Raw genomic sequence first — 19305 nt, 5'->3', positions numbered from 1 at the left:
TCATACGGTTTATAATATAACTTGGAGAGTCACTAACCTTATGACAGGACAGGTTGCCAATTCCACCTCCATGCTGGGAACCACGAAAGATGTCTTTCCAACCCTATACTTTGACCTCTGTGACCTAGTGGGGGATTCATGGAATCCATCAGACCAGGAGCCATTCTCCGGGTATGGCTGCCACCACCCTGGGGGACGGCATGGAACAAGAGCCAGGGATTTCTATGTGTGCCCAGGTCAAAACTTTAGAAAAGAATGCGGGGGGCCCGCAGATGGGTACTGTGCCCAATGGGGTTGCGAAACCACCGGAGACGCCTACTGGAAGCCATCCTCTTCCTGGGACCTAATCACCCTTAAGCGAGGAACCACCCCTGGTTACACGGGTGCAGGACCTTGGGTATGCAGCAAGGACTGGTGTGGCCCCTGTTATGACTCTTTGACTAAAAATGTTACGGGGGCCACCTTGGGAGGCAGATGCAATCCTCTGATCCTCGACTTTACCGCCCAAGGCAAAACAGCAGTCTGGGATGGTCCCAAGTCCTGGGGACTGCGTCTCTATCGCGCAGGATATGACCCTGTCACTATGTTCTCCTTAACGAGGCAAATAGCTTCTGTCTCATCAACAGTAGCTGTCGGGCCAAATGCGGTCTTGTCAGAACAGAAGCCCCCTTCTCAGCCAGCACCCCCTCCCAGACCCAGACCAGTTCCCGCCCAAAATCTCTCCACCACCTTGGCCCCATCCTCGCACAATAATACTCCAACTCCTCTGCAGGGTACAGGGGACAGACTCCTCAATCTAATCCAGGGGGCATACTCGACCCTCAACTATACCAGTCCAAACTTGACCGAGGAATGCTGGCTATGTCTGGTTTCGAGGCCCCCATACTATGAGGGAGTAGCTATAATTGGCAATTATACCAACCAAACTGAGGCCACGGCCTATTGTGCATCCCCCTCCCAACATAAACTTACCCTGTCAGAGGTATCGGGTCGAGGGACCTGTGTGGGAGGAGTCCCTAAAACCCACGAGTCACTGTGCAACAGTATCCATCCACTTCAGACTTCCTCCACTGGATATCTGGTGGCACCCAATGGAACCTACTGGGCATGCAGTACGGGTCTCACTCCCTGTGTTTCCCTTACGGTCCTTAACACAACCTCTGACTATTGTGTGTTAATAGAGCTGTGGCCCAGAGTAACCTATCATACCTCTTCATATATTTATGAACAATTTGAAGAGAGGCCACGAATTAGACGAGAACCAGTGTCCCTCACACTGGCCCTTATGCTGGGAGGACTGACAGTAGGGGGAATAGCTGCGGGAGTGGGAACAGGGACCGCTGCGCTAGTTGAGACCCAACAGTTCCAACAATTACAAGCAGTCATGCACACAGATATCAAGGCCTTGGAAGAATCAGTCAGTGCCTTAGAAAAGTCCTTGACTTCCTTATCCGAAGTGGTCCTGCAGAACAGACGGGGGTTGGATGTTCTATTCCTACAGCAAGGGGGGCTTTGCGCAGCCCTAAAAGAGGAATGTTGCTTCTATGCTGATCACACAGGTGTAGTCAGGGACAATATGGCAAAACTCAGGGAACGACTCAAGCAGAGACAGCAGTTATTTGAGTCACAACAAGGTTGGTTCGAGGGTTGGTTCAACAGATCTCCATGGTTTACCACCCTAATCTCCTCCATAATGGGCCCCCTCATAATCATACTGTTAATCTTGCTGTTCGGGCCTTGTATCCTCAACCGTCTGGTTCAGTTCATGAAAGACAGGCTGTCAGTTATACAGGCCTTGGTCTTGACCCAATAATACCACCAACTTAAACAGTTTGACCCTGAAGGTGTAGAAAACCAAGTCAGCTGAATAAAGGATTTTATTCAGTTTAAAGAAAAAGGGGGGAATGAAAGACCCCCACTCAATAATAGCAGCTAGCAGCAGTAACGCCATTTCGCAAGGCATGAAATTTTACCAGCGCAGAGGACAGGGAAGCTCAGTTAAAGTTCAGCTCAGAAAAACAAGGGCGGTGGGGGCCAAGCAGGATATCTATGGTCAGACACCTGGCCATGAGCAGGGGAACAGAAACAGCTTATACCCTAGATAAACGAAGTTAACTTGCATATCTGATTTCTCGGAAACCCCCTGGAAGTACCCAGCTGTCCCTAGTTTAAACCCGAGCCTTGTTTAAATTGTCCAATCAGAACCCTGTAACTACGCTTCTCGCTTCTGTACCCGCGCTTTTGCTCCCCGACCCTATAAAAACCCACTGCTCCAGCCTAAAGGCGCGCTAGTCCTCCGAGAGACTAAGTCGCCCCAGGTACCTGTGTATCTGAATAAAGCCTCTTGCTTTTTGCATCCGAAGAGTGGTCTCGCTGTTCCTTGGGAGGGTCTTCCCAGACTGGAAGGCACCCCATTTCGGGGGTCTTTCACCTGAAGGTCTTGGATTATTGGGTACTGTCAATGGTACACAATAAGGAATAAAGTAGAAGGGGCATGGTGCTATAGACAAGCACGTAGATTAGATTAGGGGCTTTGGTATGACGAACTTGTTTGCCTAAAAAACAACTTTGTGTAACATTTGGTAAATATGCCTTTGTACTGCTGCTTGAGGTTCAGTCTATCAGAGGCTGAACATTTCCTGCTACCAAGGCTACAAGCCAAAGATTTTGGAATGACCTCTTCCTTATCCAATTCACGCAACACAGAACACAGTGGAACTCCAAGGCAGCTGGGGGGTGTTTCTGTGGTAGCAATATAGGAAAGGAATACACACCAAGGCAACCAGGGACACACTGAAGTAGTTATGGTCACACATTAACACAGCTGTGTGGACACGAAAGCAGCATATGGTGGCACTGAGACCGCCTGGGTGATATCCATGCGGCCATGGTTACACCAAGTCAGCCACTGAGATACTGAGGCAGTTGGGGTGAGAGGGCACGGAGGCAGCCTGAGGGGCCCCAAACAATCCAGGAGGGGGGAGACAATGAGGCAAGATGGGAGCCCCTGACACAGCTGGGTGACACCCAAACATGCCTTGGGACTATGAGGTAAAGGCCGTGGGGGTGACGAGGACAGACACTGAGGATTCATGGGACACACAGGTTGTGATCTGAGCTCACTCACTCCCCCTGAGCTATGGCTAAGCTTCCTTGTAATAAACATGGATGTTTGTGTTCCTTCTGGCCTTCTGCCCTGATCCTGACCTCCGGCTGCTCAGCAGGTCTCTGGCCAGCCTAAAGGTATAAAAGGGCTCTAGCTTGGGGCAAAATAAAGGTTGTTCTTCCTTCAGCATTGCAGCCTCCATATGTCTCAATCCTGGCAAACACCCCTCCTTCCCCGAGGGTACAGATGGTGTACCCAGACCCTTTATATTTTACAAATAATCGTAAAATAATATTTGCATCTTAATTATAAGCACATATATGTGTAATTAAATTTAACTATATAAAAGCTTGATTTAAGTCATATGTGTATGCATTTTAAATCGGAGTTGAACCATATATATATATACCCATGTATGGAAATTTTAGTATAAGTCTTTATTTGCTTCAAGCCAAAATTTTGTTATAATTTTACAGATTTTAACTCATATCTCAGGAATAATCTGTAAGCCCTGAGATTTAAACTATTTAAAGATACTATTATGATTACTACATGAAAAATTTTATAAGCACAAACGTCACACAGCCTTACAAATTTAAATATTTTAAAAACTATTCTTTAAAAATCGAGTATGATTAAAAATCTGTAACAAAAGTTATCTTAAAACTGGTAACTCCAGCAGGGAATTGTCTCCTTCTGAGACTAAACCTCAGCCCCAGATCCAGGATATTATGGGCCAAGAGCACGTGTTTTCATAGCTGACTTCAGTTGGTCTTAGTCTTACAGGCATCCATGAGAAGAGGATATAGACTGAGAATGGAGAGTGCTTAACTGTCAGAGAATTTGAAATTTAAGGATATGAAAGATCCCAAAAATGGAAAACAAGCATACGTTGCCATGGATGTTCACGTCAAGATCTGATAAAGGTGTTCTGGTGGTAGGTAGCTTCCATGTTTATTGGGCAAGATGGTGAATTAAAAGCTTCTATGTGATAGCAGCTTCAGTTATTCTGGGGCGAGACAACAGGTTAGAAGCTCTTGATATGACTGGTAGCTTCAATCAAGGATTTCACGGTCATAATTCACTTGTCCCAGATGTTAGCAGAATGTCTCCATACACGATGACATTATGATGCTTCATAGACAGGTTCCATTACACGGGTGTTGCCATATGATAAAATCCATTTCTATTATCACTGAATTTAACATGCCAGAGATGAACAATATGCAGATGAGGGCCTCAGACAGCATGGCAGAAGGTCATGGGGCAGTTAAGTTCTTTGTTCACTCTGCGTTGGTTGGGTTTTCCCTCTGAAAACAGAAGAGATCATTTGATGGCTCCCAGTGTTTGGTCCCACCTGTATCTCAAGTATTTTTTTTTAATAAAAAAAATTGTATTTACTTAGAAGCATTCAGAATGTCAAAACAGCTGCAATTTTTTTTTTTTTGCAATTACAGAGTGGTATTCAGTTAACAGAACAATTAAAAGTTGTCTCTCAAGTATTTTGATGCTCAAAGCAGCCCTGGCCTCTTATGCTTGTGAAATCACAACTATATAATCACAACTATATAAGCACCACAGAATAAATCAAATTTGATCAAATGCAAATTTGTCCATTTTAAAACTTACAAGCGCACAGAGATGGAAAACAATTAGTAGACAACAGTCTGAGACATCAGAGCAGGAGATCTTGGGATAATTACCTGTCCCCTTGTCCTAGGTGTGTCTGGTAGAATTCCTTCCTGAAAGAGAGTTAATGATGGGAGGGTTTTTGCTTTTAGTTTGTGAGTGAGCTATTTCTAACCACCTTCTATTTATTTCTGTCTGTACATACCCTTGTTAAATACAAGCTGTCTTCATTGAAACTACTCCCCATGTGCCCCACGGTGAGTCAAGGATATGTTTACATCCCCCTTTTCTGTCCTGGTGATTTTCACAGTAAGCTCAAACAAGGGATGCCACTTGATCAGCCACAGCTTCCAGATACACTGAGGCTGGTTTCTCACACTCCCTGTGTAGATAGCTGCATTGTACACTTTGTCAGAACTGTCCTCCATGACCCAGCTCAGGCAAGACTGTTCCATGACAAGGTTTTTAGTCCTAAGGCCAGAAGTAGCCAACCCACCCCTTAGCTGCAGCACCATTTCCTGCAGACGCCTCTCCCCACAGTATTAACTGCAGGGAGGGTATGGAGGTGCAGCCTTGCCCTGGCCAGGGGCTCACACCTGTACTCCCCATGCTCTAGATGCAGCTCAGCCAATACTCAAGGAGAACACTTTTGTCCTTTATTGTGAGGATGACACTGGGATAGGCAATCTGAGATACGTGCCAGAAGGATCTGTGTACCCTACGTCATAAGAAATAGATTCAGCTACCAAGGAAACCTCCTGGGTTTCCCAATTTACAGGGTTGATAAAAATGAAGAACTAAAAGCTTATTTCAAAATTCTTTCTTTTACTTTTATTTTTGTGTAGGTGGAGTTGAGGCAGGCCTCACTCTGTAACCTCGCCTGGAACTCACTACGAAGTCTAAGCCGTCCTTGATCTCTGAGCAATCCCCCTGTCTCAGCATCCCCAAGTGCTAGGATTACGTATCTGACCCATGATACTCAGCTGTTGAAGAACAAGTGGGAGGCAACGACCTGGGAGAACTGTGGGACAACCTTGTAATGCAGGCATTCAGTTAATTCACCATCTTACCCAGAAAACATGAGCTATCTACCACCAGCATGCCTTTATCAGCTCTTGCAGGAACATCCATTGCAACGTATGCTTCTTTTCCATTTTTTGGATTTTTCATATTTCCTGATTTCAAACTCCCGAGAGTGAACCACTCTCCATTCTCAGTCTTTATACTCTTCTCATGGGTGCCTGTAAGACCAAGACCAACTGAAGAGTCAGCTATGACAACACGTGCTCTGGATCTGGGGCTGAGGTTTAGTCTCAGGAGGATGTGCATTTCCTTCTCAGTCATCAGGGGCCACACACCTATCCAGATAGGCAAGGGCAGAGAATGACTACCACTGATGTTATCCTTTATGCTTTTCCTAAAAAGAATTCGTCTGTTTTATGTGTGTTGGTGTTTTGTCTGTAAGGGTGTCTGGGTACACCATCTGTTCTTATTGTCCACACAAGCCAGAAAAATGGCACTGAATCTCCTCGAACTGTAGTAATAGATGGTTGGGAGCCAAGTGTAGTTACTGGGAATTGAACCTGGGTCCTGTGGAAGAACAGTCAGTGTGCTTAACCGCAAAGTGCTCTCTCCAGCCCTTGACATTACCTTTAAAAGCATTCTACTGTAATGTTAAAAGATCAAAAGGAATGACTCTAAAATGTGATCAGGAGTCTTACTCTTTTACTGTGACCCAGTGTAGAACCAACTTGCATTTCAGAAAGGTGAGTGAGGGCAGAAAATTCCCTGCTGGACTCTTGTGAATCCAGCCACGAGGAAGCTCTCACCACAGCTACTTCTAGAACATATTCCAGGACACGACAGTTGGTTATTCCTAATATTTTAGAATTATAACTAGTTGATGTTAAAAGTGATTTAGGAAATGTCTATGTGGAACAGCTAAATTACATGTAGGCAGTGGAATCACAGGGAAAACACCTACTTGTTGCTAACAAAACTACTTTGGCGCTAGGGAAACGGTTCAGTGGTGAAGGGCACTGCTGCTCTTGCAGACCCAGGTTCAGTTCTCAGAACCCACATGTGGTTCACATCCATGACTCTAGATCTGATGTCCTCTTCTGGGCTCCATGGCCACCAGGCTCACTCAGTGCACAGACACATGCAGCCAAAAATTCGTAGTCAGAAAGTAAATCTCAAAGAACTGTACTATCGAAAGGAAGGCCAACCGTGATAGAGGACCAGTGGCAATGTACTCTAACAATTTCCACACATTTTATGTCTATTATTTTATCATAGTGTGGTAAGTTTTATTCTCATTTCAAAATAGAGGAGGTTTAGTATTAGGGAGCCTGATGCAGATGACAGAAACTGACTTGTGGTTGAGCTATGGTTTGAAAGTCCCCTCCCCCCCAGGGTCATATATTGAAAACCTGGTCCTTGACAAGGTGGAATGGGAGGGGGCACTAGATCATGGAGGGTGCTGCCTTGGGGAGGGATTAAGACAGTTCTCATGGGACCCCAGTCACTGTCTGGCTTCCTGTCTTATGGTGAGATCTCTTCCTCCTCCATGTCATACCCCTGCCATAATGCCACCTGCCCTCAGTCCCTCTCCAAAGGCCCATATATGAGGCTGCCTGATCTTGGCCTTTTAGCCTCTAAATCTGTAAGTTAAACAGAGAAGCCTGACTGAATATTTCAGTAGAGCAAAGAACACTGGACTAATACACCAAGAGTGTTTAGGTTTGAGTGTATCTAAATCCTGTTTTTTCTTAGCTTAAAGTTTGACAGAGGTTACAGCTAATGGACCCACATGAAGGCTGATGCTGACTCTCAGACACATTTCTCACCCAGGTGTGTTAGGGATTACTCTGGTCTGAGATGCTAGACAGGTTTCCTGTTGGCCTTTTGCACTGTGGTCAAGGGAGGTAGCCTGATAGGCTACAGTTGTTTGATACAGATGTTTGATATTTAAACAGAACTGATTTGGGGTACAAGTCAGTGACAGCATTTGCCTCACATGCAGAAGTCCCCGAGATTAATCTCAGGACTACAAGAAGGAGAAAAAAATATATGTCCCCATTCCTGCTCCTCTCTTGGGTTTGGTGCAGAAAAGAATGAACACAGCAGCCTGTGACTCTCCTGAGAAATGCTGCCTGGCACAGTGGAACTTTGGGTGGAGTCTGCGAATGAGGCTTTGTAGAGCGCTTCTGCCACTCATGGACACACAGAATGAATCTCTATGCCCCATTTACAAACAGTTCACTTCACACGTGAGACCTGCTATACTTGTCGGTATCTGCATTTGGTGTGTGCTATGCAGATAGGTACCTACATAACTCATAACCGTGGCCCTGGGCTCGGGCAGCTCCTTGGAAGAAAGCCTTTTACATTCATTGCTGGGATGGATGATTGCACCCTGTGTGTCCCCACTAGGAGAGCAATGTCAAGAGCTTCTGGCTCCTCTGACATCCTCAGGCCCTCTCCTCATCAGTAACTTGGGCCCAAACCCTCACTTCAGTAAGGGGTGTGACTTTGCCAACATCCTGAGTCCTGAAAACTGGTTCTGGGATGAGACACCCCCAACACAGATGCCCTCCCCCTACACGGTGCCATTGTCCAGATGAAGAGCACAGAAGATCTGAAACTCACCTCGCGCAAATTTCTCCTTATACAGAGTCCCCTTAGCATTAACCACAAGTCAGCGGAAGTTCAGAATGGCTAAAATCCATATTGTTCCATATGTGAGTTCTCGGATCTGCAAGGACACATTTCACTTCATTCTAGAACTGTGCATGGCTTTTCCTCCACCCACTTTGGTATCTTGTTTCTGCAACTAAAATGCTCTGGGTTTTCCCATAAATTAGTTACACTCAAAGATATTTCTTTTATGAATGATTAGATTCTTAGAGCTAACAAGCTGCTCTGTCCCCAACCTCTGAACTGCATAGTGGCTGCCGCCTTGTGTGTCAGAATCCCAGCTCTCAGACTTGTTGGTCACAGCAGCCCCTGTGTTGTGGGAACTCCTTCAGCCAATAGCCTTTAGGATACTGGTCCACTCTGGGCGTGGTCTCACGTACTTTAGCTGCCTGAAAGCTGAGCAAGGTTTGGGTTGGCAGATCCACAGTAGGGACTTGGTAATCTCTAGCCCTCCTACCCCTGTGTGGCTCAGTCCTGCCAGCTAAGTGGCTGAGTGACTGATGCCTACATATTCCTGCAGCAACTTCTCTGTGGCTTCTCTGACCCATGTGGCTCACTGCTGCTGCCCAAGTTAGGGTCTGCTTCTGAGGTCCAGCTGCTGTCTGGCCTGCTCTGATCAGGCTGAGCTCTGTGCCTGCACCTAGAACACAGGCTGGCATTCCAAGATTGGATCCATGAGAACCACTGGCCCAAAATCCAATAACATCACAGCTGGCAGTTGCCTGCAAGCTCTGAGTCCTTTGAGCTTCTGCCAGACTCAATTGTCTCCATGTGAAGGTGTGCTGCTTTTAAAATTTTTTGCTGCATCTCATAGGTGATTCAGGCCCTGATCTAGGTAGGACCTGCCTTACTACCACAACTGTGCCACCTGCTGGACAATACACAGTATTACACCCACAATAATTTCTCAAAATTGTAAGGGAGGTAAGTTAACTTGATACCTAAGTATCAGATTGGTTAATTTTAAGACTGTAAACCAATCAAGATAATTGTAGACAATGTCATCACCCAGGAATATAATAATATTTTTGTTTCTGCCATGAATGAATTGCTGCAAGAACTAAGCTGTATGACCTACCTGGTACATATATTTTTGTGGCCATGGTGGCTATTAGTTTTTTTCTTCATATTATATCGTTAAAGAAATGGTTTCGTAACACTCAAAAATGAGATACTTTTAGAAATGATACAGTCTTTACAGACTGGTAATGAGAAGTTATCTGAAAAGTTTCATACTTTTGAAATTGACAATCAAAATCTGTTCTCAAGTTATAAGGCAGGAGATAGAACGTCCAACCAGGAAGGCAGTCTACATGCCATCCAAATAATATCTATGGATAAGAAGATATGATAAGTGAAAAAAATTAAAACATTGGAACATGTGCAGAATGAGAACCAGAAATTGATTTGAGGAACTCATTAGAAATATTCAGAGGTCAAGAGGTTTAGATTTTACAAAAGACAGTGATAAAAAGATTTGAAGCAATCAAGGACCTTGTCAGATCTGATAAGCAAGGAGAGGAGGTACAGGCAAAAGACAATAGTAAAGATTTAGCATTGCCAATAGCTCTGAGTCAGACATGACTTACCAAGAGTTTTAGCTACTGATCCTGTTACTAACTCTGAAAAGCCAGCAAGTTCTCAATATCTAAAAGGGATATACAGAATGTAAATTGAAACCTATACATTTGAAAGATCTAAAGATATTAATCAAGCAGTAGCATCTTATGGCATGCAATCCCCATATGTGAGGGAGTTGGTAAAATCATAGGCTTCCAGAAATAAGGTTACTCAAAATGATTGGCTTCAATCAGTCTCAGCCATGCTAGAAGATGGACTGTAGCTACAGTGGAAGTGCTATTGGAGAGAGGAGGCTAAAGCCCTGGAACATCAAGGTAGAGCCAGAGGAATTGAGGCCTCCCAAGATGAAATTCTTGGTGAGGGCTGTTACACTGACAGATAGTCAAGCTATAGACAATGAATACATCTTGTTCCTGTGCCATACAGCAGCCCTGAATGCTCGGGACACAGATTCAAGAACTAGAAAGAAGAATTGAATCATATGCTAAGGTCATGCAAGGCTCAAGAGAATCATTTTAGTGACTTTTTACAAAGATTACTTAAGCTCTACAAATAGGGGAAACAGATCCAGAAGCTAGACAAGTACTTACTGAATCTCTGGATTTTGAAAATGCCAACTTAGAATGCAAAATGATACTTGGACCATTAGAGGTCAGATCAGCACCAATGGATGAATAGATCCTGCACCCAGTCAATGTTGAGCCATTTGACTATAAAACAAATCTTGACTGAGGCTTGGGAAGGAGAAGCAATTTCCAAAGGTATGAAAAGTCATCAAGATATCAAATGTTTTTATTGAGGTAGAATGGGCCATCTGAGAAGGGATTGTAGACAGGGCATTCATACAAATAATGTCTCTTCTGGAAATAAAAATAAAAAGTCTCAATCTTCTGGATTATATAGAAGATGAGGCAAAAGCCAACATTGGACCAATAAATGCAGACAAATAAGAAACAAGGTAAGCTGTCACCACTGGGAAACTCCTTAGGGGTTTTTTCCCCACAGACCCCAGTTCAAACATCTCAGTCACTGTGGGGCACATGCCTCCCCAGGACAATGAAAAATCCAGTGCCTGCTGTAAAAAATATTGCTGTTGACAGTAGAAAAATCACGGAGGATGAGTCGAAAGTTTCAGTAGAACATCCGCAATGTGTATTTTGGCAGACTTCTATAAATGATATCTAAGACCAAAGCCGAGAGTATGCATAAGTAACACTAATTGAAGGATTATTGGAACTTCTGGTTCTACAGCCAGAAAACCATAACATCCCGACTCAGGTGAAGTAGAAGAAAATGACACTAAAAATAACCTTATGGAGATATTGAGGCACTGAAAGAGGAAGTGAAAAAAATCCCTTACAGAAGTGGAAGAAATGAAAGAAATCAATAAATCCCTTAAAGTAAACCCAAAAAGCAGTCAAACAGGTGAAGGCAACAGTTAAAGACTTAAAAATTGAAAAGGGGCAATAAAGAAAGCCCAAGAGAACTTTGGAAATGAAAAATCTGGGTAAATTATAAGGAACTACAGATGTATTCTGTTGTTTATGCATGCAAGAGATGGAAGAGAGAACCTTAGGAGTTTAAGAAGTCAGAGCAAATAGATTCATCAGTCAAAGAAAAATGTAAGATCCAATTCTTAACACAAATTATCCAGGAAATCTGTGACATCTCGAAAAGACCAAACCTAAGAATAGGGATAGAGAAAGAGATGAAGTCCAGTTCAAAAACACAGTAAATCAATTAAAATTAAAGAAAGCTTTCCCAAGATAAAGGTACTTACCTATAAAAACATACATGAAGCTTATAGAACAACCAAATAGACTGAACCCAAGAAAAGCTCCCTCAAAACATAATTAAAACATTAAACATACAGAAGAAAGAATATTAAGAGCTGCAAAGGAAAACGCAAAGTAACATAAAGGCAGACTTATTAAAATTTAGCTCTCAACTTCTCAGTGGAAACAGTGAAAGCCAGAAAGTCATGGTCAGCTGTTGTGCAGACACTAAGAGACCACAGATGCCAGCAAAGACTAATTCCAGCAAAGCTTTCAATCACCACAGTCAGAGAAAAACAAGACATTCCATGACTAAACCATATTTAAGCAATATCTATTCTCAAATCCAGCCCTACAGAAAGTACTAGGAGAAAAACTCTAACCCAAGGAAGTTAGATACATCAATAAAAACACAGGCAATAGATAACCCGGCACAAGCATATTCATAAGAGAAACACACACACACAATATCACCATCACCAACAAAAACAGGAACTAGCAATCACAGGTCATTATCATCCCTTAATATCATCCCTTAATATCAATGGACTCAATTTGCCTACAGAAAGACACAGGCTAAAAGATTGGATACAAAAACAGAATCCATTCTGCAGCTGCATACAAGAAGCAAAGCACAACTTCAAAGACATACATTACCTCAAAGTAACAAGTTGGGAAAAGATTTTCCAATCAAATGGTCTGGGAAAAAAGCTGGTGTAGTTATCCTCATATCAAAATAGACTTCAAAAAGTAATTAAGAGATGAAGGTCATTTTCAAAGGAGGCTTCATCTTGATGGATTTTTCAATTCTGAACATCTATGCCCTAAATACAAGGGTGCACTCATTTGTAAAAACCATTGCTAAAGCTTAAATCACATATCAGGTCCCACACACTCATAGTGGAGCCTTCAGTATCCCCACTCTCACCATGGGACAGGTCTGCCAGACAGAAAGTTAACAGAGAAATAAGAACATGTGAGGACTCAAATGGCCCTAACACACATCCATAGAACATTCAATCCAAACAAAAGCACATACCTTCTCAGCACCTGATGGAACCTTCTCCGTTGACAGTGATTTCTGTCCCACCTGGTCCCGCAGCCATTCTGTCCTAAATAAACAGAGGTCTATACATTTGTTGACAGATTTCCGTCCTGTCGATCCCACAGCCAATCAGCTCCCCCAAAACAGGTCTACATTAATTATAAACTGGTTGGTCTATTAGCTCAGGTTTCTTAGTAACTAATTTTTTTTTTTTTTTGGTTTTTCGAGACAGGGTTTCCCTGTAGTTTCTAGAGCCTGTCCTGGAACTAGCTCTTGTAGACCAGGCTGGCCTCGAACTCAGAGATCTGCCTGCCTCTGCCTCCCGAGTGCTGGGATTAAAGGCGTGCGCCACCACCGCCCGGCTTAGTAACTAATTCTTACATCATACAGTAACCCATAATTCTTGTCTATGTTAGCCACGTGGCTTGGTACCGTTATTAGTGAGGCATTCTCATTTTGCTTCCTCTATGTCTGATTCTCTGTGACAATGCAGCTGTTTCTCTTCCCACAATTCTCCTGTTCTTGTTGCCCTGCTTCTACTTCCTGCCTGGTTGCCCCACTAACGGAGGTAATAAATTAAATGGACTTAACAGGCATCTATAGAACATTCAACCCAAATAGGAAAGAATATATCTTCTCAGCATCTCATGGAAACTACTCAAAAATTGATCACATACTCAGTAACAAAGCAAAATTACACAGGTGGTTACTAAACTTTTTTGTATCTGTGGCTTATCACCATGGAATAAAGTTAGAATTTAACAGCAATTGTACCCCCCAGAAAACCTAAAATCTCATGGAAACTGAACAGTCAGCTACTGAACCGCCCCTGGGTCAGGGAAGAAATAAATTAAAGTCTTCCTTAAGTTCAATGAAAATAAAGACAACATACCCAAGCCTATGGAACACAATAAAAGCGTTAAGTGCCCACATTAAAAAAAAGGAGAAAGCTCACATTAGAGACTAACAGCACAGCTGAAAGCTCTAGAAAAAAAAAGAAGCAGACTCACCCAGGAGGAGTAGAAGACTGGAAATAATTAAACTGAGGGCTGAAAACCAAAATAGAAACAAAATCCAAAGAATCAAAGAAACAAAGAGCTGGTTCTTTGAGAAAAAAAAAGTTGACAAACCCCTTTCCAAACTAATCAAAAGGCAGAGAGAGAACACACAAATTAACAAGATCAGAAAAGGGGGACATAACATACACTGAGGAAATTCAGAGAATCGTTAGGTCTTACTACAAAAGCCTATATGCCACAAAGTTGGAAGATAAAAAGAAATGGACTTGTTTTTAGATAAATACAATACCAAAATTAAATCAAGGCCAGGTGTGCAGCGCACAACACCTGTCTGAGCTCCATGCGCTACCATACAGTTAGCGACAGGTATCGACAATCTGGTGTGCTAATTGTAACATTCCAAGGGCTATTCAAGTAACCACTGAGCTGTTTCACCACGTAAGAGGCATTAGCAATACTAACAGATGTCACACAAATGGAACGATCAAAGTGTGAACAAGACATTTGTTGTACAAGCCATAAGTCCACTTGCTCCTACAATGGGGCAGTCTGTTGGCTTAAATTCAAAAGTCCTAATTTAATGTGGACGTTCAGGGTATTCCGAGTCTGGAGAGCAGCACTGACTTGTCTTGCCAGTTTATCCATGGTGTTCAACACCAACTATGTTTGTGCCATTGCCAGTCCTTCAACCATGGCTGCAGCAGCAGACACCACGATGACAGCAACCACTGCAGCTATCTCTCCAGAATCTCGTTTCTCTAGATACAGGGTCATCTCAGTCTGCTTAGTCTTTTTGGTAATTGGCAGTGGTATGATGGCTGGTACCTGAACCAACAAGGCAACACTGGAGTGGTCATCCCAGCAGTGGCTCAGGACACAGTTTCTTTAAAAGCAACCAAGAATCTTTCCCTGCCCAACACCGCACCCCCGTGTCTGTGCTCTGTGCGCTAGAACCCAGTTCACGAGCTTCAGGCAAGGGGCTGGAGGTTGAGAACACACATGCAGAGACAGACCGACACACAGACCTAACACTGATACCAAAGCCCCACCTTTATTAACACCATGTAGGCTTAAATACACTGCAGCCAATGGCCAACAGGTGAAAATCCCATCCTCTGATCCTCTAAACACAGCTTCTAGTAACTTTAGTTAGAAGGTTCCAGGAGGGAAGAACAGCTGAAAGCCAGGACTCATTAGTCCCAACATTTCCCCCCCAAAGGTGCTATTCCATACTACAAAAGAAAAAAAGAACTAGCTGCTTGAGCAGAGACATTGCCAACAGGTGTTTGGAATACTAACCTTGAGAAACTACCACAGCATTTCCTTTACGGGCACCATCTGTAAAAACTGAGCTCCCACCAGAGGCCTAGGTTTTACTATCCGTGGAAAGAGAACAGGATGATTTTTAAAGAAACTGAACAAGGAATGTTGGGGATAAAGGCTATCAATCATTTCATCAGTTGATAAATATAGAGTCCAATCATCATTCTATTGCTGTAAATGTAACAATTGATCTTTATCAGAGAAGTATAATTTTGTCTGGAAATTTGTCAAAGGTTTTTATACCCATTTTTCTACTTTGCAAAGCAATTGCAGAACTCATAATTTGGCGTAACACGAGGAGAAACAGGCCTATGTACTCACAAAATAGGTCCAGATTGCAAAAAAAAAAAAAAAAAAAAAAAAAAAAACAGTTTGTGCAAAATGAGATGTTAACGCTCATAATTGTATAGGCTTATAATCCACCCTTTGTAAATGCACCTGATCTATACTCTAAGCAATTTTAGAGCTCCTTCCACAAATCCTACCAGCCTGCGCCACCACAACCGGCCCAGGCAGCACACAGGCTCAGAGACCTTTCACAGCTACTAAGCAGGTTTCTCGGTGCTGCAGGGAAAACCTACTGCTTGCACCACAGACCCTTGGGTGTGCAGAGCCTGGAACCGCCACCACCTTTGCTTTGCTCCCCTGCTGCCTTCTCGGGAAGCTCAGCAGGGTCTGTGCTCCAGCTTATCTCCACTCCCAGGCAGGGCACCAACTGGGCCAGGGCAATATGCTTTCCACCACAGCCGCCTAGCTAAGCTCTGCACCAGCTGCCTTCTAGCCCCAGCTGCATTCGTTCTGGGTCCAAACTGGTGCATGGAGTGGAGTCGAACTCAGGAAAGCAGGCTTGCTGCTCCAGAACCACTGAAGGGGCCCCACTTAAATAATCTTTTAGGCTGGTGACACCCAAATTCCCTATCTGGCTACTTCCTGCTGAGTGGGGCTCTGCATTCTGGGGGTATTTTACTGCAACTTTTCAGGAGGTCTCAGTGAATCAAGCCACATGAATCTTGACTAAATCCTCAGGTTCTCATCCTCTGTGGAGATGAAAGCAGAACCTCTTTTCCAAAGCATGAAATCCTTAGGCCCGTACTTTGAAGTCAAAATACCTTTTTTAGCAGTTCCCAGAGTCAAATATCTTTCTCCATTCCAGAATACCAAAGCCAACACAATCAACATACCATACATCTGTACACATTTATGAGCTTTATACATTCTATCTTTTGGAAGCCTTCAATTCACCCTCCCACCTCCTCTTTCAGAGGGTGTCCTGTCTTAATTCCTCAATACGTGGCCCCCAGCCGGGGACTACCCTGTCTGCTTACCTCTCTTCCTCCGTTGGACTTCAACTTGCCACGCCAGCATGGCCTGGAACCAAAACCCGAGCGAAGGACTTCAGGATTGACACGTACCTCAATCCAACCTCACCTTCCGAGGACGACCAGTTCACGAGCTTCGGGCAAGGGACTGAAGGTTAAAATACACAAACACACAGTCAGAGAGACAGGGTCTTCTAATCATGAGTAAGAAGCCCTTTATTCAATAGCACCCTGGAGGCTTATATACCCAACAGTCAAGTGGGCCAACAGATGAAATCCTTATCCTCTGATCCTCAAGGCCAAGGCAACACGTGCTTGTGAAGCAGAGCTGGTAAACAATTTTGACACAGCCTTTAGTAACTCAAATCAGAAGGAAAGGAAAGATCTCTAGCAAGGAAGAGCAGCTGCAGGCCAGGATGCCAAATGGTCCCAACCACAGGTGAACAAAAAAAAAAACCTCCCAAGCAAAAAAGCCCAGGACCAGATGGTTTTAATGCAGAATTTTACCAGACCTTCCAAGAACAGCTGATACCTATACTCCTCAATGTGCTTCACACAATAGGAACAGAAGAGTCACTGCCAAACTCTTTATGAAGCTGCAGTGATACTGATTCCAAAACCACACAAAGACTCAACCCAGAAAGAGAATCACAGGCCAATCTCACTCATGAACATCCATGCGAAAATTCTCAAGAAAATACCGCAAACCGAATCCAGGAAAACATCAAAACATTATCCATTTCGATCAAGTAGGCTTCCTCCCAGAGATGCAGGGCTGGCTCAACATACGAAAATCTATCAATGTAATCCATCATATAAATAAACTGAAAGGAAAAAACCATATGATCATTCCATTGGATGCTGAAAAAGCATTTGACAAAATTCAACACCCCTTTATGATAAAGGTCTTGGAGAGGTTAGGGGTACAAGGATCATGTTGCAATATAATAAAAGCAATATACAGCAAGCCAACAGCTAATATCAAATTAAATGGAGAAAAACTCAAAGCCATTCCACTAAAATCAGGAACAAGACAAGGCTGTCCATTCTCATCATATCTCTTCAACATAGTGCTTGAAGTTCTAGCAATAGCAACAAGACAACATAAGGAGACCAAGGGGATTCGAATGGGAAAGGAAGAAGTCAAACTTTCGTTATTTGCAGATGATATGATAGTGTACATCAGTGACCCCAGAAACTCTACCAAAGAACTCCTACAGCTGATAAATACCTTCAGTGTTGTGGCAGGATACAAGATCAACTCAAAACAATCAATAATCCTATACAAAAGGATAGAGAAGCAAAGAGGAATATCAGAGAAACTGTTTATAATCTGTCATGAAATTTATACTGCAGAAATGGCAGTATACTTGTACCATGTATGAATCTGGTTGAAAGCATTAACATTTTTTCTTTATCCAGAAATCTGGGACATGTGTTTTCTGTGCAATACACAGCACCTTTGCGGTCTGTAGTTAGGAAACAAGCAAAGGGAAGTTGAAATCTTGAGCTGGTGGCTATGGTGACTGTGGTAGGATTCTGCCAGAGCTAGATTAATAGCTTATCAGATTTTGTCAATTCATGCTAAGAGTATGAAATTGTGGAGTCTTAATATAACAGTAGCGTAATGAGAGAGAAATCTGGAACACATTTTATTCTTTTAAGCATCTCAAGTCTTTTTTGCTTATTCAGCACTTAAGCCTTTTTGTCCTCAGACCTTTGTAACTCGCGTTTATGCGCCTTAAGTCACTTTTTTATACCCTGAAATCTTCTTGTCCTCAGACCTTCATAACTTGCATTACATGTCTTAAAACACTTTCTTAGACCCTCAAACATTCTTAGGCCCTCGCATCTTAAGTTTTGCATTTTAAAACAACTTTTATCTAATTTGCCATTAATTCCAAGTAGCTGGCCAGCACAGTCACTGTAAAGTAAGCTCCTGTAAACAAAGGAATGGTAAGAAGTTATACTGAAATCTCTTTTGTGAGTTTATTTATTTATTTATTTTGAGTCTTGTAACGAGGTGACCTGTGTCTGGACTTAGTATTGGATCTAAGACAGTGAGGTCTGTTACCTGAATTTTATAGAGAACTGAGAAGGCGGCTGAAGCCCTGGTTGCTGCTTTTAAGCTGGCAAAGGTATTAGTTGTCAAACTGTGTCAGAGTTATTAAGGGAGTAAACTTTACCTGAATTATTGATTAAAAATTGACAGAGAATTACTTGCTGGCTGTCCAGACAGCTACCCCAAGGTCCTCCTTGGTCGTTAAGGGCAGGTCATAGGGCAACATCTGTCTTCCAGCTGGCAGAGGTCGGCTTGCAAGTTCCCTGAAGATCCCACAAGCTTCCCTGGCGTGAGGACTCATTAGAGGACCAGCCTACCTTTTGCCTTAGGCAACTCTAGGTATTAAATTCCCCAGTGTCCTGATTTATCCACCATCTAAAGAGGGTCTTTGCAGCTTGAGGTGAAAGGCAGGTTCATTCAGTGGCTACTTCTGCCAATTTTGAGGCCAGTTTTGGGTAGAGATTCTTCTGCTTCCATCAGTCTTCCTTGGAAGAAATAGGGGAGATGTCTGGAACTGGTTTGCCTCGCTATTACAAAAAGCTTTTAAATAAAACATTTAGTTGCTGTTTTCTGCAGATCTCTGAGCATGTGAGGACTGTCTGTCCATTAGGAAGATCTCAGCAGATAACCCTTGCCACCAGTTATTTGCCCTAAGCACACAGAGCACTAGGTAAGACTTCTCCCTGCAATAACCACACCAGTGCTTAGCATGACTATAACCAAAGAGCTTGGTAATTTATAAGATGA

At 43.2% G+C, this 19305-nt stretch overlaps 1 protein-coding gene across 1 annotated transcript; it reads left to right on the top strand.

The window, feature by feature from the left end:
* The first annotated feature begins 40 nt into the window (after nt 1–40).
* Nucleotides 41–8361, top strand: LOC121677297 (MLV-related proviral Env polyprotein-like). The gene is made up of 2 exons (XM_042055625.1): nt 41–1634; nt 8171–8361. The coding sequence occupies exons 1-2, from the start codon at nt 41–43 to the stop codon at nt 8359–8361; spliced, it is 1785 nt and encodes a 594-aa protein (XP_041911559.1).
* Nucleotides 8362–19305: the final 10944 nt, after the last annotated feature.

The sequence above is a fragment of the Arvicola amphibius genome, chromosome 8, assembly GCF_903992535.2.
Source record: "Arvicola amphibius chromosome 8, mArvAmp1.2, whole genome shotgun sequence".
Lineage (NCBI taxonomy): Eukaryota > Metazoa > Chordata > Mammalia > Rodentia > Cricetidae > Arvicola > Arvicola amphibius.
This window is presented reverse-complemented; position numbering and strand designations above follow the sequence as displayed.

Excerpts from the sequence above, each read along its gene's own strand:
- LOC121677297 (XM_042055625.1), top strand. The coding sequence starts at position 41 with ATGACAGGACAGGTTGCCAATTCCACCTCCATGCTGGGAACCACGAAA. Across the intron at positions 1,635-8,170 it reads GTTATTTGAGTCACAACAAG|GAGAGCAATGTCAAGAGCTT; the intron begins GTTGGTTCGAGG and ends TGTCCCCACTAG.